We start from the raw sequence: 21,134 nt of genomic DNA on the forward strand, positions 1-21,134 counted from the left end.
TACAGGCCTGTCAGTCTCACTTCAGTGCCTGGTAAAATTATGGAGAAGGTTGTTCTGGGAGTTACTGAAAAACACTTGAGAGACAATGCAGTCATCGGTCATAGCCAGCATGGTTTCCTGAGGGGAAAGGCCTGCTTAACTAACTCAATTTCCTTATATGACAAGGTCACCCATCTAGCGGACCAAGGGAAGCCAGTAGATGTGGTGAGCTTGGATTTTAGCAAGGCTTTTGATACTGTCTCTCACAGTATCCTTCTGGACAAAACGTCCAGCATACTAGCTAGACAAGTCCATAACACGTTGGGTGAGCAATTGGCTGACGGGTCAGGCTCAAAGAGTTATAGTAAATGGGGTTACGTCAGGCTGGCAGCCAGTCACCAACGGGGTTGCCCAGGGCTCAATTTTAGGGCCAGTGCTCTTTAATGTTTTTACAAATTATCTGGATGCAGGAATCAGATGTACGTTAAGTAAGTTTGCCAATGCTACTAAACTAGCAGGAGCTGTGGACTCCCTCAAGGGTAGAGAGGCCTTACAGAGAGATCTGGATAGACTAGAGAACTAGGCAATCACCAACTATATGAAATTTAATGAGATCAAGTGCCAGATTCTCCACCTGGGACGGAGTAATCCTGGTTATACATACAAACTGAGGGACAAGGGGCTGGAGAGCAGCCCTGCAAAAAGAGATCTGAGGGTTGGGTTGATGACAAGTTGAATATGAGTCAACGGCATGCCCTGGCAGCCAAAAGGTCCAACCATGTCCTGGGGTGCATCAAGCACAGCATAGCTAGCCAGTCAAGGGAGGTGATTGTCCCACTCTAGACTGCGCTCGTGGCCCCATCTTGAACATCGTGTGCAGTTTTGGGCTCCTCAATATATGAAGGACATCAAACTATTAGAGTGTGTCCAGAGGAGGGCAACCAAGATGGTGAAAGGTCTTGAGGGCAAGACTTAAGAGGAGCAGCTGAGGTCACTTGGTTTGTTCAGCTTGGAGAAGAGAAGGCTGAGGGGTGACCTCATTGCAGTCTATAGGTTCCTCAAGGGGGGCAGCAGAGGGGTAGGTGCTGATCTCCTCTCTCTGGTGACCAGTGATAGGACACAAGGAAATGGAACGAAGCTGCGTCAGGGCAAGTTCAGATTGGACATTAGGAAATGGTTCTTCACTGACAGGGTCAGTCACTGGAACAGGCTCCCCAGGGAAGTGGTCACACTACCAAGCCTGTCAGAGTTCAAGGAGCATCTGGCTGATGCTCTTGATCACATGGTTTAGTTTTAGGTAGTCCTGCAAGGAGCAGGGAGTTGGACTCAATGATCTTTACGAGTCTCTTCCAACTTGAGATACTCTGTGATTCTATGATTATTCCTGATTTTGACAACCCAAACAGGGATCTTCAACCTTTTCATACCACTGCACGCAAAGAAACTTACAAAGTGCAGTGGTATGAAAAATGTTAATTAATGCTTCCATAAAGAAAGGAAGGGAACATCTGGGTTCAGCAAATAGTGACTTTTCAAGCATAGCGTCAGGAAAGTGGGGAATGGGAGAGCTAGTTCACAGAGTTAAAATAACATTCTGAGCTAAACAGAAAGATCACCTCTTGTGCAAGTATGAAAAAAAGTATTTGAGTAGAAAAACCATGCATATGCAGAATTCAGTCATGTCGGTAAGGAAATTAAGATGAAGGTCCAGCTGTATACATGGGTCTATTTTTTTTCCTGTCCCTCAGAACCAATGTTTTGAACACCTCTCTAAGACTTTTAGTAGCTTTATCTAATCACTTCTAAACAATCAACAATCCTCAGAACAATACTCACTGGGTCTGTGAACTATTTGAGATGTGAGAATAGGTAACTTTCCCATAAAGATAAATATATTTAATAACTTCTACTGTTCAGACTGTCCTCAACTGCAGCCAGAACTCTTACAATATTACACAACTAATTCTGTATTCCTAGAAGTAGATATAGACATAATGTTCTTGCTCAGAGATTGGAAAGAATAAATTATAAACTGAATGGTAAATCAATAAAAAAAAGTATTTCTATGATGGAAAAGAACTACATATAAAGCTAAAGTAGATTATAATGGCTGCACATATAAACAAGTATGCACAAAGATAAAAAAAAACCAACACCAAAACAGAACAACAAAAAAACCCCAAACCATCACGAGGCCACACTCAGCTCCCAGATTCCAGAGCAACTAGCGATTTCAGTTGAAAATCTGTGTGACTATTAATGGCCTAAAACAATGTATTTGCACATATTAGGTCTGATTATTGTCCATCAGAATTCCAGTTAAAGGCTACTTTCACCTACCATCAGTTAAAAGTAAAATAATGTTTGGATATTAGAAATTGTGGTAGCACAAGAAGCTACTTCTATCCCTGCATAAGTGATCTGAGCTGGCGTTGCCCACCTGTTCAATTAAGAAGATTCTTCAGGGTTGGGTTGTTTTCAAAACAAAAACATCCTCCAAAAGAGTTCCCAAAAGGTTACTTCAGTTGCAAATTGATGTATCTGCAACTACTTTCACACGTAATGATTCAGCAACCTAAGGGAAGAAGAAAGAGCACTATACAAGATCCCATTTCAGTATCCTCAGAAAATGAACATGCGACTGCCAGCAATGATACTTCAACAGATTTCATCTGATTACATCCTGTGCTACTGATCAAAGTGGAGCACAGAGAGGTGATTACCAAAATTAAAAAGGAGAGGAGAGGAATGCATTGGAGGGAAAGAAACTTTTGCTCCTCAAGACAGTAACTTTATCTGAAATTGTGAATACTTCGTACTTGTAAGTCTTCAGCACACTTCGGTTAATGTAGTTACATCAATTCTATTTTACAGATGGAAGAACTCAAACATGAAGACATTCTACCCCACCTTTACAGTCCTGTAAAGGAATGCAATCACAATACAGAATTGTTACTTAGTTGTCCTCACTGTAATTCATTAAGCACAAGTTTCCTCTACGGTGCATTCCTTTAAACTTGCTACGAGAGAGCTTTTTCCAGAGTGTTCCAGTTATGATAATACACATTGGAAACAGATTAATTTCTCCCTATTATCCTAAAATGGATTAGAATTGTTTGGAATACATCAAAAGACCACCTTGTAACAGCAAATCATTTTTAAGAGAGAAAAAGAAAAGTGAGGCTTTCAGTCTTGCTGTATTTCTCCCTCATTGCTGGTCGTTCAGTTTTCAAGGCTCATGCTTCTTTTTAACTGGCCACTCTAACAGCTTATGTGCTGCCTCTTAATTGAATGTGCTAAAAGAAAATCCTTCTACCACACATTAGGATGTGGCTCAGCCTGGAATTCAAACTAAGGAATTATGCAAAGCTGTCCTAAAGTGAAATCCACAACTGTCAGACTTAAATACTAATCTCTCTTCACTAAGATTAGTCTCCCTACACTAAAGAAATACAGTGCACTTACATGCTTGCTGCATTGGAAAAACACTTCATCTTCACATACAGAAACATTTCCAGTCTTCTACAAACATGGCTGTCATCATTACAAAAGACACCAACTCTAAGTAAGTATTGACAACGGCTGTCTAAGCACTGGTTCATTTTAAACTGATGCCATGCCACTGTCTTTCGGCTTCTCTGGTTCATCAGTATTCTGTGTGCCTACTGCCAGGAACCACCTGGGAAACTTATGCAAGATGATCCTTACCGAACTGTGACTTCTTCATAAACACACATACGTAGCTACAGCAAACACCACGATCCATTTCTGTGATACCGCTGCACTCATTTGTAAGCGTCAACTAAAGCCATTCTCAAACTGCATATTATTAACTGACACAAACAACCATCAAGCATCCACCAGCAGAGAGAACAAAGCAGAGTTCAAGCTCAGCACTGCCATAAGGACCACCTTAACAATGACCGCACTTTGGTCTACGCTGGAGTACGTCTGCACAGAGCACATCTCCTGGTACGAGGACCAAATTATGAGTCAGGAAGTATTTTTACTGAAGTTTGAGACAGCTATCCTGTCTGAGAGGTGAAGCGTGTGAAATCAATAGCATATTAATCACCTCTATGTCAAGCTGAAGTGACAGTTCTCAGCATTCAGCTGGCAGTAACCAGTAGTACAGCAGTGGAGGTGCAAATATTAAAGGAACATTTGATAAAAAGCAGCCGAAGAGTTGACAGTACAGAGACTCTCCAGCCAACTCTTAACACTGTTTTTCATAGTGATGCCATTGGGCATTATCTACATGTAAACTCTGTGACTGGAGAAGAGAATATTAAGACACAGACTATGGAGTTTATCCTTTTAATCCCATGCAGCCATACACCTATGCTCAGGTATCAAGGCTTCCCCTAAGAACATCAAGGGAATCAGAAGAGGAGCTTACTCAGAGGGTATGGACGCAGGGTGGGGAGGAAGAAGCAGGGTGCCTTCAAGCAGCTGGTTCTCATATTCTTAAGAGACTATTAGAGGTGCCAGCAAAAGGAAATACCTCCTCCACTTAAGATGCATACACTTTGACTTTCAGCACTGCAGTCCTCCGTGAAAACCCTACCATCATCCAGCTGAAGCACTGATATATAAGAAACCTTACGTCGCTTCCCAGCAACACAAGTAGTACTAGCAGCACAAGCTAGGCCTTAGTCTGTAGCCAGCTGTGCTCTTCTCTTACAGACTGCACATGATCTTAATCACAGAAATATCTTTGTAGAGAGCTTACTTCGTGTCCTTCAAATTACAGGGTGCTGGTCTGCTTTCAGATATGCATACACAAATCTGTCACTGCAATGGCAGCCACAACTCTGATAAAAGATTTTGGTCTCCAATTTTCAATACATTTTCCTGGTTTCAAAACTCCTGTGTTCCCTATCCCCCACCCCTAATTTTAGAAAAGATCTTCTAAATAGCAGTTTTTCAGCATAATCTTAAGCACAGTGTGCTAAGAATGAGTTTATATTTATGGAAGAAACCTCACTCATAAGCCAAACCTTTAACATATTCTTGTGGTATGATTTTTTTTTTCTGTGCCATTATATTCAGAGAAGGGATATTGAAAATACTCAAGTGGAAGGTAAAATAAATGGATTTTTCTTAAGACAGCAAAACTGCAAATGGCAGAACAGCAAAGGCCTTAAAACTACTTATTTTCTACAGTCTTCCTCCCATGATATTTACAGCTCTTACACTACAGCCCTTTACTCCTAAGAGTACTAAAACTCTTCAAAAGGGTAGGAAGAGCCAAGTGCATGAGCTAATTGGTTCTGCTTCTTTTTTAAAAAAAGAAGAGAAAATAAAACCCTTCCCTCCCATAAATCTTCGCTGCTCAGAGAAAGCACCTCCCAGGTACCAACAGCCTGCAGTAGTACCAGGAAACGGCCCGAGCCAGCTATTTCAGCCAGCGGAAGGCAGGGGATCAGCACCTGGCTTTATGCAGGTTTTCCCGGCTATAGCGAGCTATATTCTGTGCTATGCCACCGTGACTCGGCAGGCAGCCTACTGCGTGTCCAAGTTTCGGCAGAGCGAAAGACTACCAAAACCATCATACTGCTACGTTATGCAGTACGGCGTACTGCATTACAGAGAGGATCAAAGAGAAAGACCATTCGATACCCTTCTTCCTCTCCTCAGAACTTCTTCAGCTGAGCTTGTAGAAGAGCCACAGAAGGGTAGGGGAAGCTACTTAGAGGGACTCAGGTCCAGCGTTATTCCCTGTACAGCCTCTTTTTCAGCCTCCCCAAGAATCTGTGCATTTGTGATCCACTCTCCATTGTGAGCCCAAACAAGACATATTAGCAAAGGTAAATATCTACGGGGGAAAAAAAAAAAGAATCTGTAAGTCATATTCCTAAAAACCCAAATTGAAATTCATAAGCACTTAAAAAATACACAAGTCACTAAAGAAATTTTCTGATATACTTGCCCAACACACAATAATTGCAAGATGAGTCCCATGCATGATGAAAACTAAGATGATAATTCTAATGCCTAACACAGACTAAACTGAAAGCACTGATATCAGTAGACCTTCATCTATTTCGTCATGTAATTCATCTGGCCACATTCTAAAGAAAACTATACCTTCTTTATACTTGACAGCTTCCTGCTCAATTTAAGACAGTGTAGGACAAACTATTGTTGCTTAAAAGCTACATTGCTTCTTGGTTGAGCGTGTCTAAGCAGAAGTCCCTGAAATCATTGTATTAATTTTCAGAACATTCTAGAAGAAAAAGTAACATCCCAGTTTTATCACCTCTGTTATTACACTTTCTGCGTTCCATTTATTCTTTGCCCTACAAAGGGCTGTCATCATATCTTTGATAATTATAAGATTTCAGTTAAAAGATTTACATGGGTGTATAATAACTTCATATTTCTTCAAAAAGCTTGCCAAACATCTTCATCTGTTTCAAAGCTTTCCAAGCACAAGAAGAAAACATTCTCCCCAAACATGCATGCAATATTTACAACTCCATGTAAATGCCTGCTCCTATAAACATATATCTGCATATATAAACGAGAATCAATTTTAATAGAAATACACCCCCCCAAAAAAAAAAAAAAAATAGAAGAGCAGGGGAGGGGCAGGAAGGATAAGAAGTTTTATAGTGTGCATCACAGACAAGACTGTCTTCCAACATACTTAAAAAGCTGTTTTAAGGAGAGCACAACGATCAGGTTTTCTTCATGAACACGAAGGATGGGACAAGTGCTTTTCTTCACAAATAAGGAAATTGTATCTTGCCTGCTAAGAGCTATGCAACCTGTGGAAATATTTAAATAGTAGATTATTTTAGCTTAGACACGTCTATGCATCTGCAATTTCTTGCACTACACATTTACCTATTTACAGAGCAGCACATTTTTAACTGAGGAGACTATTTGCATGAGGCTGCTGCATTTAATCACAAAATTAAGGCAGATCCAACAACTTGTTGAGCCATGACTGACTAGACACTGCAGTTGTGAACCACATGGAAGGAAATACCTGGCAACATTTGCTCCAGAGAACAGAAGCATGCATAAGATTATCTCCTGGGGTATCAACCCGACATTTATTTCTAAAGTTGTTCAAGTCTACATAGAGAAAAAATAGCTGTATTTGCATTAAAGGTACATATGAATCTTGCACTTTCAAATTTGGCACTCAGTTCTGAAAATTTGTCCTGACATTTATATTTATTAAGCTCTCATAAACAGCTTCTTCTGCTTAACTTAATCTCATGAAAAGGCCTAAGCAGATGAATTTAAGCAGGCACTGCTCCACTGTAAGTCTAACCAGTAAAAACACGGCAGTCCACAAGCTTCCATAAAGTGAGCCTGCAGCATCGTGTTCACTATTGTGTGTATTATCTAACTGCAAGCTGCAGCTTTAATCATATAGGGTGAAAACTGTTTCTTCCAGCCTGTATCATTCTATGCCTTCTTACAACTTCTTAATAGTTCGAAGTAAGCAGTCTGATTTCCTTTTTGTGGCTGATCTAGGAAATCAACTGAAACAATGAAGGGGATGAGTGTTCTGCGTAGACGAGCCTTCCTGAAGAGGCTGTAGTTAGCAACGTGACTCAAGTTCTGTGTGCGTTAAAGATGGATGGTTTCACAGGGTTGGTAACTTGAACATATTAATTATATGGTTCTATCTGGCAACCTAAAAGGCCCTATAAAAGACAGCTTCTGTCAGTCATGCTGTTTTCAAAGCTAGCTGATTTTTACTGCTCTAAGTATACAAAAAATAGACAGGTAGGCTGCAGCCAGTAAATTTAGAAGGGAGTGAGAAGGAGGATGAGTACTGTAATGCAGGTGCAGCAGTGCTGCTGTTCTGGCAGCACGTTCCCAAGAACCCATTAACCTTTAAGGAAAGGGGCATGGGGGTGAGTTTTGCTTAACAGAACTCAGTTATCCAAGCTTTAAAGACTCTTTAAGGAAATAGATGTATATTTAACCATTTAAGACAGAAAAAAAGAAAAAAAAAAAAAACAAAAACAAAAACAAAACCACACACACTAAAAGCATTGTTCCAGAAGTAGGCTTAACGGCCACTTCTCACACTGCAAGACTCACTGTACTTGAACTGCTTTGACGCTTCAGCAGTTTGAGATGGACAGCTGCCACATGGAAGGAAATATAAGAACATATAATATATGTTCTTATATTAATCTCATATAAGAACAGTTAACACAAACAATCAAACCTTCCTTTTAATATGCCTTGTTTGACAAAACTGTGCAAGTTCAATAAATTTGAATTCAAGTCATAGAAAAACCTTTTTTTTTTTTTAACACCACTTTTGTGGTCAAATCAACCTTTGCTACACCACCACTGACATCAATAATATTACAAAAGACAGAAATCTGGTGCAGTCTGCTGTCAATCAGTTCTCCTTTGAGCCACATTGTGTTTCATTCATCATGATGCACACCCTACCTCCTTACCCAGAGGGAAGGGAATTAAAAGGTCACATCTTAGCCAATGAAATATATTTAGCTATTCCGTGGGGAGAAAACGGTATCTCTAATCAGTCATCCAAACAAGACAACAGACTACCCAGAAGGTTGCATGCTGCTGCACATCAATAAACATCTTTATCTAGGAATTGAAATGAAAAATATCAAACCAGTGAAGGTATGAAAGGGGAACTCAAAGCCCTGTCAGAAAAATTACAAAATTAGAGCTGAGCACTGCATTCAGCAAATAGATAATACAGACATGGCAGAAATAACTAGTGCTGGGAGCTAGGTTCAGATAGCACACTCTGGAATTTTAAGTAACAGGGAAAACACTTTGGATACTTTCTACAGCTATCTGTATTTTCTCTTGGGTCTCTCTACCAGTAAACACTTAAGTCAGCTCCTCTTTTCTTTACCTCTTCAGTCTTTACAGAACTGCTTCACTGTAATTGTAATTAAAAAAAGTAATACCCTGCTGATACCTATTTTGGGATTCTTTTAATCCCCAAAATTGATTTCTTCTCCATTCTTTCAGCCTCACTAATCTAAATGCTCCAGGAAACAGTCCTTATGAAACACATGGAAATAAGAAAGAGTGCCTAAACTGTACTTCCACTGCATGTCAAAACAAACATTAGGTGGTTAGGAAGACAAAAACAGTACTGGGATGCTAAGAAAATATGTCGATTTTTGCCATCCATGCTGCTACCAAAATACATACAGCAGGCTCATCGCCTTACTGAAGAACTGTAGCTGTAGAACACAGTCTTCCCACTAGAATTACTATAACCAGAATAAGACTAACTGATATTCTCTATCCCCCCAAAAAACCCTTGCCTTATGGCATTTCATCTCCTGAATGAACAGGTTTATATACACACAACTACACTGAAACAAGCTTTATAACCTGATCGCAGCAAATTGCATAGTGAAATAGGAGGTACTTCGAATGCCAAACCATAAAGCTCTTTAAGACTGGAACAGAGAATCAAGACAACATGATTACCAAAACAGCACAAAATAGCTGGCTAAGAAAGAAGAATGATAACAGTGTCCATGCCTGGAAAAGCTTTGAAGCCACAGGTATCTGAACACAAGAGGAATTAAAATGCAGGTTTCTTGACGGGAAAGATACAAGAGAAAAAGCAAAGGAACAAACATTGCCTGTGGCACAAAAGAAAAACAAAAGTAAATTTATTTGGTCAACTTTGCCAGGTACCCATCAGTGAAGTTTAGCTAATGTTCTGCAGAGAAAAAGAAGGAGAAGAAAAAAAACAAACCCCCAAAACCTGCAAACCCCATCATTTTATGTGCAAGCTATAGTGAACATACATACACAGTGTGTCATAGCAGTTAGAGATAAAAAACATCTCATGTTATGCAACCTATCCTTTGTCAATGCAGAATTAAAGAAATGTATGGCATATAGGTATTCCTACTTACATAATACTGTTTGTTTGGTTTTTAAAGGAATAAATTCATTATAAAGATCTTCCTCAAAAGAGGAGGGGAAAAAAAAAAAAAACCTTGCTTCCCAAAACTGGCCAAAAGGGACATGCAGAACCATACATAATCACCTGCTAGCCTTCCTGCTGACCAAGTTTGAACTTTCTGTACTAACAGACTTGACTCCTACTCCTGCCAACATCATCTGACTCCAGGAGCAGGCCCTGAGGACCACTTACAGAATGAGACATCATGGCACATGACCGTAAGCATCAGCACTTGACCCTTACAATATATAAAGGATCAATTCACCAAAACATGCAAGCATATGTTAATTTCTGTTGAAGTCTACAGGTCCTAGATATACACAGGAATGCTTTCTGGAAGAGGAGAGTCTGAAGAATCTAGGAAAACCCAAGAATTTCTTAAAACTCTATTGAATTGGGAGTATCCCTGTGCTTTCTGCACGTTACACTTTCCACAACAGTGTAATTCTTGGCACTCGGTAAGAAGTATCCAGCACTGTGCTTGACTGTTCCTCATAAAAGCTGATTATGCTCCCACAGCCATTTAAAGGAAGATTCAAACATATTAAATAATTACCTACACACCTACTTTTTTTGATCATCTTTTACAGTAGAGAAACATTAATTTACAATAAATAATAAATCTGGCAAAGGAAAATTCATTTATTATGCTTAAAATAATTTTAGCCGCTCCATTTGCCCCCCAGTCCTATGCGCAGAAGGCTAACTGCCAGCAGTGACTGCAGCACTAGTTGCAAGCATTGGGTTTAAGCTGGCACCCTTGTTAGAGCTGAGGTAATTTAAGAGGAATGTCAGCATGCATTTACTTTTCAAACTTTATTACTCTGCTTTAAGAAGAGAAAGAATGCTTGCTATTGTAATTTTTTAAATATTTACAAAATCTTTGGTATCTGGTTTTAGTCCTGCAGAATTAAAATCAAAACTCTTATATAAAAGAAACACAACATGACGATATAACAGAGAACTATAATTAGAAAAACCACATTTAGTGAAAACAAAGTCTTTAAAGAGAAATGTGACCGCTCTTCACTTTAGACAAAGTTCAAGGCTACTGTTGAATTAAAAGGAGCTACATGTGGACAGCTCTGCAAGCTATGAGCAGTTGTGAATCTGGCTGCCTTTGGTACCCAAGCCATTCAAACCCCATTTCCTTTGAACGTGCAAGTTCCTACCATGGAGAGCCACAAGAAGATGAACATCTCAAGCTAATGAGATCTACACCAACTGCATAACTTTAATCCTAAATCAGAGGCCACATTCTCACCCTCCTGTCTGCAGGCTGAATTTCCCTCTCTTCTTTTGGTAGAGAACAATGTAACCTCTTTTTAAATAATCTTTATTTCTCTTTAAAGAGCAGGATGATGGAAACTGCCTTGGTGGCCATTTGGCAGCAGCTTTTCCTCACTGCATAGGGATGTTTCAAAAATCACCTCTGTTCCATGAAGGCTTTCCAAAGTCACCTCTAACAGAGATGTATTTTATTACTCCAGAAACCCAGGGAAGAAATGCAGAAGCTGAGCAGAATAAAGCAGCAAAATGGAATCAGGTGGGGAAGAGGCAATTTACTCTTTTGGTTTCACAAATAGCGGGCAACAGAAAAACCACTGTGTTTCCATGATACTTTTCTTATTAAACCAAATGCCTTTCTAAACGCAGTAGTCCAAATTTGTAATAGCAGCATTAAGGATGAAAATAAAAGCCCATCCTGTCCAGTCGAAAAGGACTTCTAACAAGCAAAGTGAACCAAGCGAAGAAACAGCAATTTATTCGCTCTGTCCCCTCCTGCTCTGCCTAATGCCTGCTGTTGGGAAGGCACCGTACTCGCGTGGCGGTGCCACTCAGCCCTTGTTCTCTCGGACACGGCTCCCAAGACGATGCCATTTTGAGGTAGGCACCTGTCCACTGGCAACAAGCATGAGAGCATCTACTCATTTTAAGCTGTCCAAAAGGAGGCTATCGCATGGCAACATCTTTCAGTCACTACAAAACTCGCTTCCAAACTGAAATAGCTACCCAGGGGTGAAAAGCTCCATATCACATTTCTAATCCCTATACCAGATAGTATGCAATTTTTTTTTATTTTATAATGATTCATATAAATTTTCCTGATCTTATGAATCTTGCTCCCTTGAAAACGTTTCCCAGATCACTTTGACTTTCATCTAGCGAGGATTTTTACAATGCACGTCAGGAATATTCTGTTGCTCGTTATCTATTTGATAAAGCATACTTCTTAAGAAAAAAGGTCAGGTAAAAATTGGTATAATGTGGAGCTCTAGTGGTAGTGGGGAAGTAAAGCAGCACATAACACCAACTGTGAAACAGTAGATACTGACCTTTAGTATGAAAACAGTAAGTGAAAACACTGTAACAGATGAATTTAAACAAGGAGAAGGAAAAGGGAGCCAGCTTGGCATCAAATTCAACAATGTTTCAGGCTCACAGAATACATCTTTGCATACAACATGACGAGCAACCCTCATTTTTAGTGCACAAACTTGAATCTTGTAATTTATTGCAGTTAAGCAACAGAAAAAATAAGATCAACACTGTATGCTCATGGTAGCCTTAAAGGAAGAAATTATATATAGTACAGCAGGAAACCAATGTTCCTTACCAAAACTAGCTGGGAGTTGAGTAATTCTGCATGCTCTTTTAAAAAAAACAGTCCTAGTCACATATATGGTCCTTTTCATGCTAGCCATGGTAACTCCTGTACCAGCCAGTAAATACCCTGCTCTCAGCTGTATCATCAGCAAAATACTGTACCAACCATTGCAGGCAGTTTTAAACACTGAGATTCAGTAGTCCTTTCAGACTGATGAGTTTGGCAGGAATTAAACCCTGAACTAGAAGAGCTCCGTCCTTATATAAACAGTACTATCACACATCCTATTGGCAAACATCAGCTTAAGTCTTCCTGACAGTTGATATTCCACCTGTAAAGATGTTTTTTCAAACAGAGTGGCAGGATACGTAAAGCATACTGTGTGTCTAGTGTGCTTCATCACACAGAGGATGCTGGAATTCCTACAACACCCTGTGAAGCACTGGCATTATTTTCTGAACTTTTAAGATGCCATTGGAACTTGGGTACATATTAGCAGAAGTCTATAAAGCTAAAACAATATTGACAGTTATCAGACTGACAAAAAGCAGCACGAAAAACACAGGAAACATTGCAGTGTGTGTGTACGAACAACTGACCCCAGTATTAGGAGGCCCCATTTCCAAAGTCAAGCAACATCACCGGTCGCATAAACACACACAGTTTTGAGCCCTCAGTATGAAACCTGCAATCCCTTCTTAGGGGAACTGCTTTCATCCCCAGCTACAGAAAAATGAGACTGAAAAGCTCTTGTATATATTACTGGTAACTTGCAACAGCCTCTCCACCCATTTCAATCCATGTTATAAATTGTTCAATATTTTTGCTAGGAACTTTTGTTCTGCTTCCCAAGCTGAGCACACAATGCCTTGATTCAGTACTACCCCATTTAAGACAGAATATATTTCTTCGTGCTAGGGTAGACCATTAACTTCTTCATAAGTGTTATTGTTTGGCATCACTCAGCCTAACGGGGGTTTTTAACTAGCATTAATTCCAGTCCAGTGCCACAGCGGAAACAGATGATTCTGGGCTTTACAACTTTTCCACCCAAGGTACAGCTGTTGATTGAAGAGGCATCCCCTGGGTCTGACTTACGTGCCTTTGAAAGACACGGGATACCAAAGCCCCCAGAGTTACAAGCCTCAGAGAGATTTCCAAGCTGTGTCTGTTACCTGGTGGGCAGTTGCACTCTGGAGGCACTTCTCTCGCTACTCGTATTTTTGCCAAGTGCTCGTAGGATTTCTGTGGGCGAGAGAAGCAACGTGAGGGCACTCGGTGGACTCACTCCGCCACCGCCAGCGTTCCCGACCGCGAACCGGGATTTGCCGCTATTCCGTAGGGTGCGCAGCCAGCGATGACTTCTTCACTTGGACTCGACCCAAGGTGTCTCACTGACTTCTCCACCCCCACAACAACACAAACAAGCCCGACACCACCGGCTCTCTCCCACCTCCGCCGCAAGTGCCCCCCCGCTTTTTTTTTTTCCTCCTTTTTTTTTTTTTGTTTTTTACGAGCGGTGCCGAGAAGTGCAGGGACTGAGGCTCGGGCACGGCGGCAAGTCACGCATGAGAAAAGCGTTGGTGGGTCCCCCCCCGAGCCCCCCAGCCCGCCCGCCCCAGCCGCTGGGGGCTCCCCCCGCCGCCGGCGCTCGCCCCAGGCCGCCTCCCCCCCGAGCCGCCGGCACCCGGGGATGCGGACTCACTTTCCCCGCTTCTCCCCCACCTCCCGCCCGCGGAGCTGCTCCGGCCGCCCCCCTCACGGCCTCAGCCGGCCTGCCGTCGCCCCGCAGGCATCATCGTCCCCCCTCCCCGGCACGCACGCAGGCCGAGAGCAGCCACCCCCGTCCCGCACACCTGGGCGAGAAGTCGCTCCACTTTCTCCTGCATCATCGCGTTCAGCTGCTCCAGGGAATAGCCGGGCAGCGGCGGGAGCGTGGCGGCGGCAGAGAAGCCCCCTCGGGCGCCCTCGATGGCCGCGACCCTGGCCTGGAGGTCGCTGGTCCGCACCCCCAGGTAGACGCAGGAGGCCGCCGCCAGCGCCGAGAGGAGAGCCGCCAGCGCCGAGCCGCACGGCCCGGCCCGCCGCGGGCAGCGGTCCCCGCCGCAGCCGGGCTTCCCGCTGCCATCCCGTCCTGCGGCTCCGCGGCTCTTCCCCAGCGTGCTTTTACACCCTTCAGCTGCGGCAGCTTTGATTTCCTTTCCTCCGCCCCCCATGGAGGCAATTAGTTTACAAACAGCGGCAACAAAAATAATAACGATAAAGTACGAGAAAATAAATAACAAAAAGGCGAAATAACAATATTTTTTTAAAAAAACGCGGTAAGTAGAAGAAAAGCCCGCAACCGGCTCACACACTTTCAAGGCGAAGCGGCGGCGCGCACCGCAGCCCGCACCGCACGCCGCCCGGCAGCGGGTCGCGACTCAGCCCCGCAGCAGGGGCGGGGGGGGAGTGGGGGGCGAGGAGCCAAAAGCCGGCAGCAGGGCCGGGTGCGGAGCGAACCCCGCGGCTTCCACCCGCCCTTCGGAGGGAGCAGCGTGCTCTGCTAACGCTTTGCCACTTGTCAGAGAGGTTTTCAGGCGCGGGGCGGGAAGCGCCCCCCCCTCCGCCTCCCGCTCTCCTCCCGCCGCCGGCGGCGGACTTGTTGCTCCCCCCCACCTGCCTGCCGGCGCCCAGCAGCCGCGCCGCGCCAGGCGGGGAAGCCCGCAGGCAGCCGGCAGCCGCGTCGCCCCGCCGGCAGGCAGCCCGCGCTGCCCCGCTGTCAGCCGCGCCGCGGAGCCGCCGCCGCCGCCGCCGCGCCGGCCCGCCTCCCCGCCCTCATCAGCATAATTTATTCACCTGGGCGGAGGAGCGGGCCGGGGCGGGTGGGCAGCTCGCCTTGCATCATGTATGCACGGCGCGCGGGGCATTAGACTAACAAATGAGGGGGCGCGGGGGCGCCGCGGCCGCGGGCGGCGGTGCGGGAAGGGAAGGGCGGGCGGCGGGCGGCGGTGCGGGAAGGGAAGGGCGGGCGGCGGTGCGGGAAGGGCGGCGGGCTGCCCGCCCGGCAAGCGCTGGAAAACCGCGCGGAGTTGCGGGGGCGTGCGACCGGCTGCCGTGCCACGGTGCGGGCACGAAACGCGGGGAGCGCGCCGTCGTCCCGTTCTTTTTTTAGAGCGCGGAGGGTAAGCGCGTGTAACTCGGCGGCCGGCTCCCCGGCGAGCGCACACACGCGACGCGAGGGATCGCTTCCAAGGGAGCAGCGTGCGCTAACGCCCCGTTGCATGGAGTCGGTTTAATTTTAGCTGATTTTCTTTCTGTTTGTTTATTTACCGAGTTGCTTCTTCACTGTGTCGTGCACGCCAACCCGTTTTCATTGCCCCTGGTTTGTACGACTGGAAAAGAAGCATCAACATCCAAAGAACTGCGCGCATGGCCTGGTGGAAAGCTTGTTGGTTTCTGTCCCTTTCCCCTCTGCCTCTTATCTTCCAAATGCTGCATTTACCTGCTGTAGTTTCTTCTCGTCTTGGCGTTACCACAGTGCCTCTCCTGTGTAGCACTTGGTGTGGCATTTCTGGTGCCCAGCAAACTTCCCGAACCAGAGAAACTTCTCAACGCGGGACCAGACTCTGAAGGAACACCTAGGTCACCCTGGTTGGCATTTACTCACACGAATACTGACTACTTACAAGATACAAAGACTCGTGGGATGAAAAAGAGACCTGTCCAACTATGGCACTTCTCAGATAAGACTGAGAGTGCTGGTGTGTACTACGAATCAAGTTTCCTTACGGAGTCATATTTGTGTGGTTTTATTACCTATTGTTTCCCAAGTATTCGAGCAATCACAACTGCCATGAAAACATGCATCCAAAAAGCTTTGTGGGTTTCACTATAATTACTTAGACTTTGAATAAAGCATACCAGAAGTTCATAGCTAGTCATTTATTCTTTGTAATTTGTCTTTCTCCTTTCTAAAAAAAACGTTTCGTGGGCTCTAGTCAGGGAGAAGAAATCATGATGACATAGCCCTAGGTGATAATTTCTTCACGATAAACAGTTAATAGTTTCAATGGACAGTTTGCAAACAAATTCCCCCAAGCAGCACATACCTTATGATCAGGACTTGTGAATAACAACCGCTCTTTTCAAAACAAGGACTTGGTCACAGACTATCTCTTGGCAATAAGAAGACAAAATGGTATTTGGAATGAATAATCTGACAGAAGAAAACAAGTAATACCCACATGCTCTTATTTGGTGCATAGCATGGGCTCCCTGAGCGTGGTATGAGCAGTACCCAGGCTGCCTTGGAGCGGCTGGTGGGCCAGCGAGGCGCTGGGAGCCATCGGCGCCAGCTCCAGCGCTTAGCATTACCCCCTGCTGTTAGTAGCCAGCGCCATTACTCACCCCTGCTCGTGGTGACATCCAGCAAAGCAAAGCTGCAAACCCTCGGGAGACGATTTTCCTCTCCGGCTTATGCAGGGGGTTACGGAGGCGCTGCTGGGGACAGGACGGCTGCCTGCACCCCACTGCTGCCTGTGCCCTACTCAAGTGGGTGCTGCCTCCTCTAGGCCAGGGTGAGATTTCCTCCCGAGATCAGCTCTTATTTCAGTGCAGATATGGGCGTTCTCTGGCTGCTTCAGTGCCCCATACGGGGCACAGACAACCGTGTACCCATATATCAGTGTGACCTGGCTCAATGTTTTGCTTGGCCGGAAGATGCAGTCTTTCTGTCCAAGCATCTTTCTGTCCCAGCATCATGCCGCCTGTTTGTTTTCGACAAGGCGTATTCCACATCAGAAATGAAACAGCCTGAGACAGAAAGTCCCTCGTTGCATTAGACTTACACATACTTGCCATCGTAAAGATTGCTAAATGAGCCAGATCACCATGTTCCTGTAGGACAGGATGCAAAGCCGCGGATAACAAATCTCCTGCTAGATGTTTCTTATTCTGAAGAGGTGTGATGAGAAACCTTTACTTTTCTGTCTGGGACAAATAGAAAACTCTGCCATACTAGAATCAAAGCCCGAACCAGGCAAGAACAACTTTAAAATATCCAAGAAATTGGTTTTGTGCTTTTTTTCGCAATGGGTAGCTATACCGCTACACACTTGGGAGAAATGCTAGCCCTGCCTGGTCTCAGCTCTAAAAAGAGACAAGGCTCATCCATTCCCTGTGTATGTGTGTCTGCTCACATGTATCCTCAGACAAAGGGAAACATGATGAAGAAGAGTGAGAGGAGGAAGATCAGTGCCAAGCCTTCCTCCTTGCTCCAGCTTAAAGTTACATTTTTCTTTTTGCCAAAGCTTGGTTCTAAAAAAGGTGTCATCTAAAAGTTTGTTAAAATGCTTAGAAATTATTCAATAATGACAGAATTTGAGAGTAAATTATTTCCAATAGCTTTTTTTTCCTAATGTGTTTTCACATAGAAATAGATCCCAGAGAGTCTTTGAAGATGCAGATTAGCAGTGTCCTCTTCTTACAGAAAAACCATGGTCATTTTCCTGACAGAGGCATATTTGTCCACCTCACAGCAAGGCTGGTCCAGAATAGACTAGACTGGACTACAGAATCTCAGCGGCAAGCTAAATTAAGCACAGTCTGATTAAATCTAGCACAGGAGTTGTTCGTGTAGGTGAAGAACATAACACAGCTGGTTTTCCTGTTATAAAATTATCTGGTCATGTCTGCCCGAATAGAGAGCTTTAAGCAGCTGTACCCTCCCGTGTTCAGTTACTTGATACCATCAAGTGGACAACCAGCAGCTTTGCAGTACGCTTACTCCATCTAAACACAATAAACTGGAGAAAAAACATGTAAGAATCAGCCTTGCTGCTTTTGCCGGCTTTCCACAAGCGGGAAGCAGAGCAAGTCCAGGACATGTGTATGTTCAGTGCCAGTGAGCCTGGTTCTTATTTTGCAGCCGTGATGATGCCAGAGTCAAGAAGGCATCTACTTAGGATCATAGCTAAGATTGAAACCAGATTGCTGTAGCACTTTTGAGAATGCTATCCATGCAATGAAAGAACTGGTTTTCTTTTCTTTTTTTTTCTCTCTCTTTAAAAAAGCCACTATTTTTTACATTTTTTATTGGTGAAGATTTATAGGTTTTGAATTAGAGAGAGTAACTTGGTCTAAGGAGTCAAACTTCTACTCCAGGAGTAAACCAGATGGCTGTTCACATGGGCAAGCACTAATTTAACTGCTTGCAGTCAGGAACTGTATCTTAGATGTTGCTGGTCACACTTAAGGTGATATACCATGCAGGTTCAGGTTACGAAACACTTAAAAATGCTTAAAAAGCCCGTTTTGTACCTGGTAGCTAGAATAAAGCAGCTTGAAATAAGAACTGTACCCCAGATGTATTGAGCTGGACATTAACATGTGCAGGTGGAGTATAAGAAATGGCAGATCTGCAGCACTCCAACTCAAACAGTAGCAAAAAAGGAGGAGAATTTTAAATAAGGTCTGCTGAAGTGCTCATGCACGCAGACCCAAGGCAGCCACGCTTCCCACCAGGAGGGGAGTGCTCTCACTTTGAAGATTCGAATCTCTAAACGCCACGTTTCAGCAGATCTCGTGCATGACCAGGCCAAAGGTATTGACACAAGATGCTACTGTTTGCATTTCATGGGTCTGTGTTTGAAGATGTGGATGGTGTTTGCAGATAACAATTTTCCACCAGACAGGACTAGTGTCTGGAGTTCTTTCCATATTTTTATGTCTACAGCATGCCGTATTCTGGCTGACCAATCCACAATCCACTACTGGATTTCTTTACCAGATACAACATAAACTTGTGATTAGAATTATGCAAAAATAGATCAGTGAAAAATAAGCACTCATCTGCTGAAACGACAAGCTGCGTTCAGTTTGTAAAATATTTTGCATACATGGTCAAGAAAGGCAGAACGCAGAGAATAAATACAAAAAGAAATTGGAGCCTGGGACTCTGTGTTGGAACTGAGGTGACACACACACCGATAAAAGCTTGAATGGTTAATAATGGTCATGCAGGCTCCAAGACAGAGTTAAAACCTTCTATTCCAAATGTTCCCGCTTTCAAAGGGACCTTATATATTACTCATTATACATGGACTTGAATTGTATCTGCATTCTACTGCTTCCTCCATTCCTCTCACTCCTGCTCAGTTCAGCCTTTGAATGAGAGTGCATCTTGCGTGCTAAGTGAGATTTTACTCAACTTTTGTATACTTATATGGGTAAAATGCAAGGTAGAACCAGAATGCAGCACTTCTGTGGTTTGCCTCACTTCTCAGCTCCCTGGCAGGTTAGGTAGTGTGGTATTTCTCATTGAGCTGCTCACAATACCTGCCAAGATAGCACAGAATCACCAGAAAAACCCAGAAAACAACTTACTTCACTGTTTTGGGAAAAAAGCTGGAAAAGCCTTTCACTTTCAAATATCCAAATTGATTGCCTTCTGTCACTTTAAATTTAACATAAGCACATTAAAGTACAGTATACATGATGCAGTACATTAATATACTTAGCAGATGGATAACACTTGCTTGTGATTTAATACTTAGATATACTCATTTCACATCTACTGTACAAACACTTCATATATTTGAATCTTTAAGTCAGACTTATCTTCAGACTAGAGGCAATTGGGTCACATGAGCATAGGATTTAGTTTATTAGTTCCATAACCTTACTGGTATTTTGGCAAACCTGATAATAAAAAAAATAAAAAACCCCTTGCATCTGGATTTTAATATATTTCACAGGATTTCCTTTTTCAACATGATGAAACCAGCTCTCCTAGACCTACAAACTGACTGATTCAAGACAAAATTCAGACCCTCTATGTCATTCTTTACTAAAATTCATGAGCATTTTTCATGTGAATGTATTACAAAACACTTCATAACAGATAAACCAACTATCTCACATTTGTCATAGCTTCAAATACTTGCTTTAAAGTGCAGTTGACGCTTGGGAAGCCCTGGCAAGAATTTTACTGAATAGAGAACCATAATCAGAAACGGGACGAGGAGACCAGACTTGAGAACCTCAGACTGAAAAAAAGACATCCTTGCCCTGGCTCCAGGCCAATTAATATCCCTTGGTTCCCTGGTTTGTTTATTTGTGTATGAATGAACATCACGGGAATTCGTGGGTCTTGGCGAAAGGCTGGGAGGACCAGGTTCGGACGAAGAGTTTCTGAGCCTGCGAAGTCCTATATTAACACGTAACTTCTTCACTCACATGAGTAGTCTGATCCAAATCAGTAGGATTAGTCATTAAAGTAAACTTTCACATGTGCTGGAGTATCTGGAGGATATGAAAATGCCGAGGTAAGGGTCAAGATATAGGATCTAGCACAAAAAGCTAATTATACAACAGGGAAATTTTCTACATCTTGTTAATTCTAAATTTCTGGTTGCTTTTTTCCTATCTTTTTCACGTGAGGTCATTACTAAATAATTTCTGTATGTGCAGAAGCAGTTGCTTTTAAGAAGTGATTTTATTTCTCAGAGAAATTATTACAATAAAGAGTATATGCCTGAGAAATCACAGTGGAAACCACCTCTGAAAAGGCAACAGTAACTCTGAGGATATTTTTATGTCCCAACACAAAGACAAAAG

The 21,134-nt window shown here is 43.3% G+C and overlaps 1 protein-coding gene across 1 annotated transcript in view; it reads right to left on the reverse strand.

Annotated features, from left to right (window-relative positions):
* The window catches only part of COL25A1 (collagen type XXV alpha 1 chain), a 330,679-nt gene extending 315,922 nt beyond the window's left edge, over positions 1-14,757 (reverse strand). Inside the window, exons 1-2 of the mRNA XM_075500712.1 lie at positions 14,393-14,757; positions 13,712-13,781 (exon numbers count right to left, since the gene is read on the reverse strand). Coding sequence (XP_075356827.1) covers positions 13,712-13,781; positions 14,393-14,752 — 430 coding nt within the window. The 5' untranslated portion in view covers positions 14,753-14,757. The remainder of the gene's footprint in view (positions 1-13,711; positions 13,782-14,392) is intronic.
* Between the last annotated feature and the right edge of the window lie 6,377 nt (positions 14,758-21,134).

This window comes from Mycteria americana, chromosome 4, assembly GCF_035582795.1.
Source record: "Mycteria americana isolate JAX WOST 10 ecotype Jacksonville Zoo and Gardens chromosome 4, USCA_MyAme_1.0, whole genome shotgun sequence".
Lineage (NCBI taxonomy): Eukaryota > Metazoa > Chordata > Aves > Ciconiiformes > Ciconiidae > Mycteria > Mycteria americana.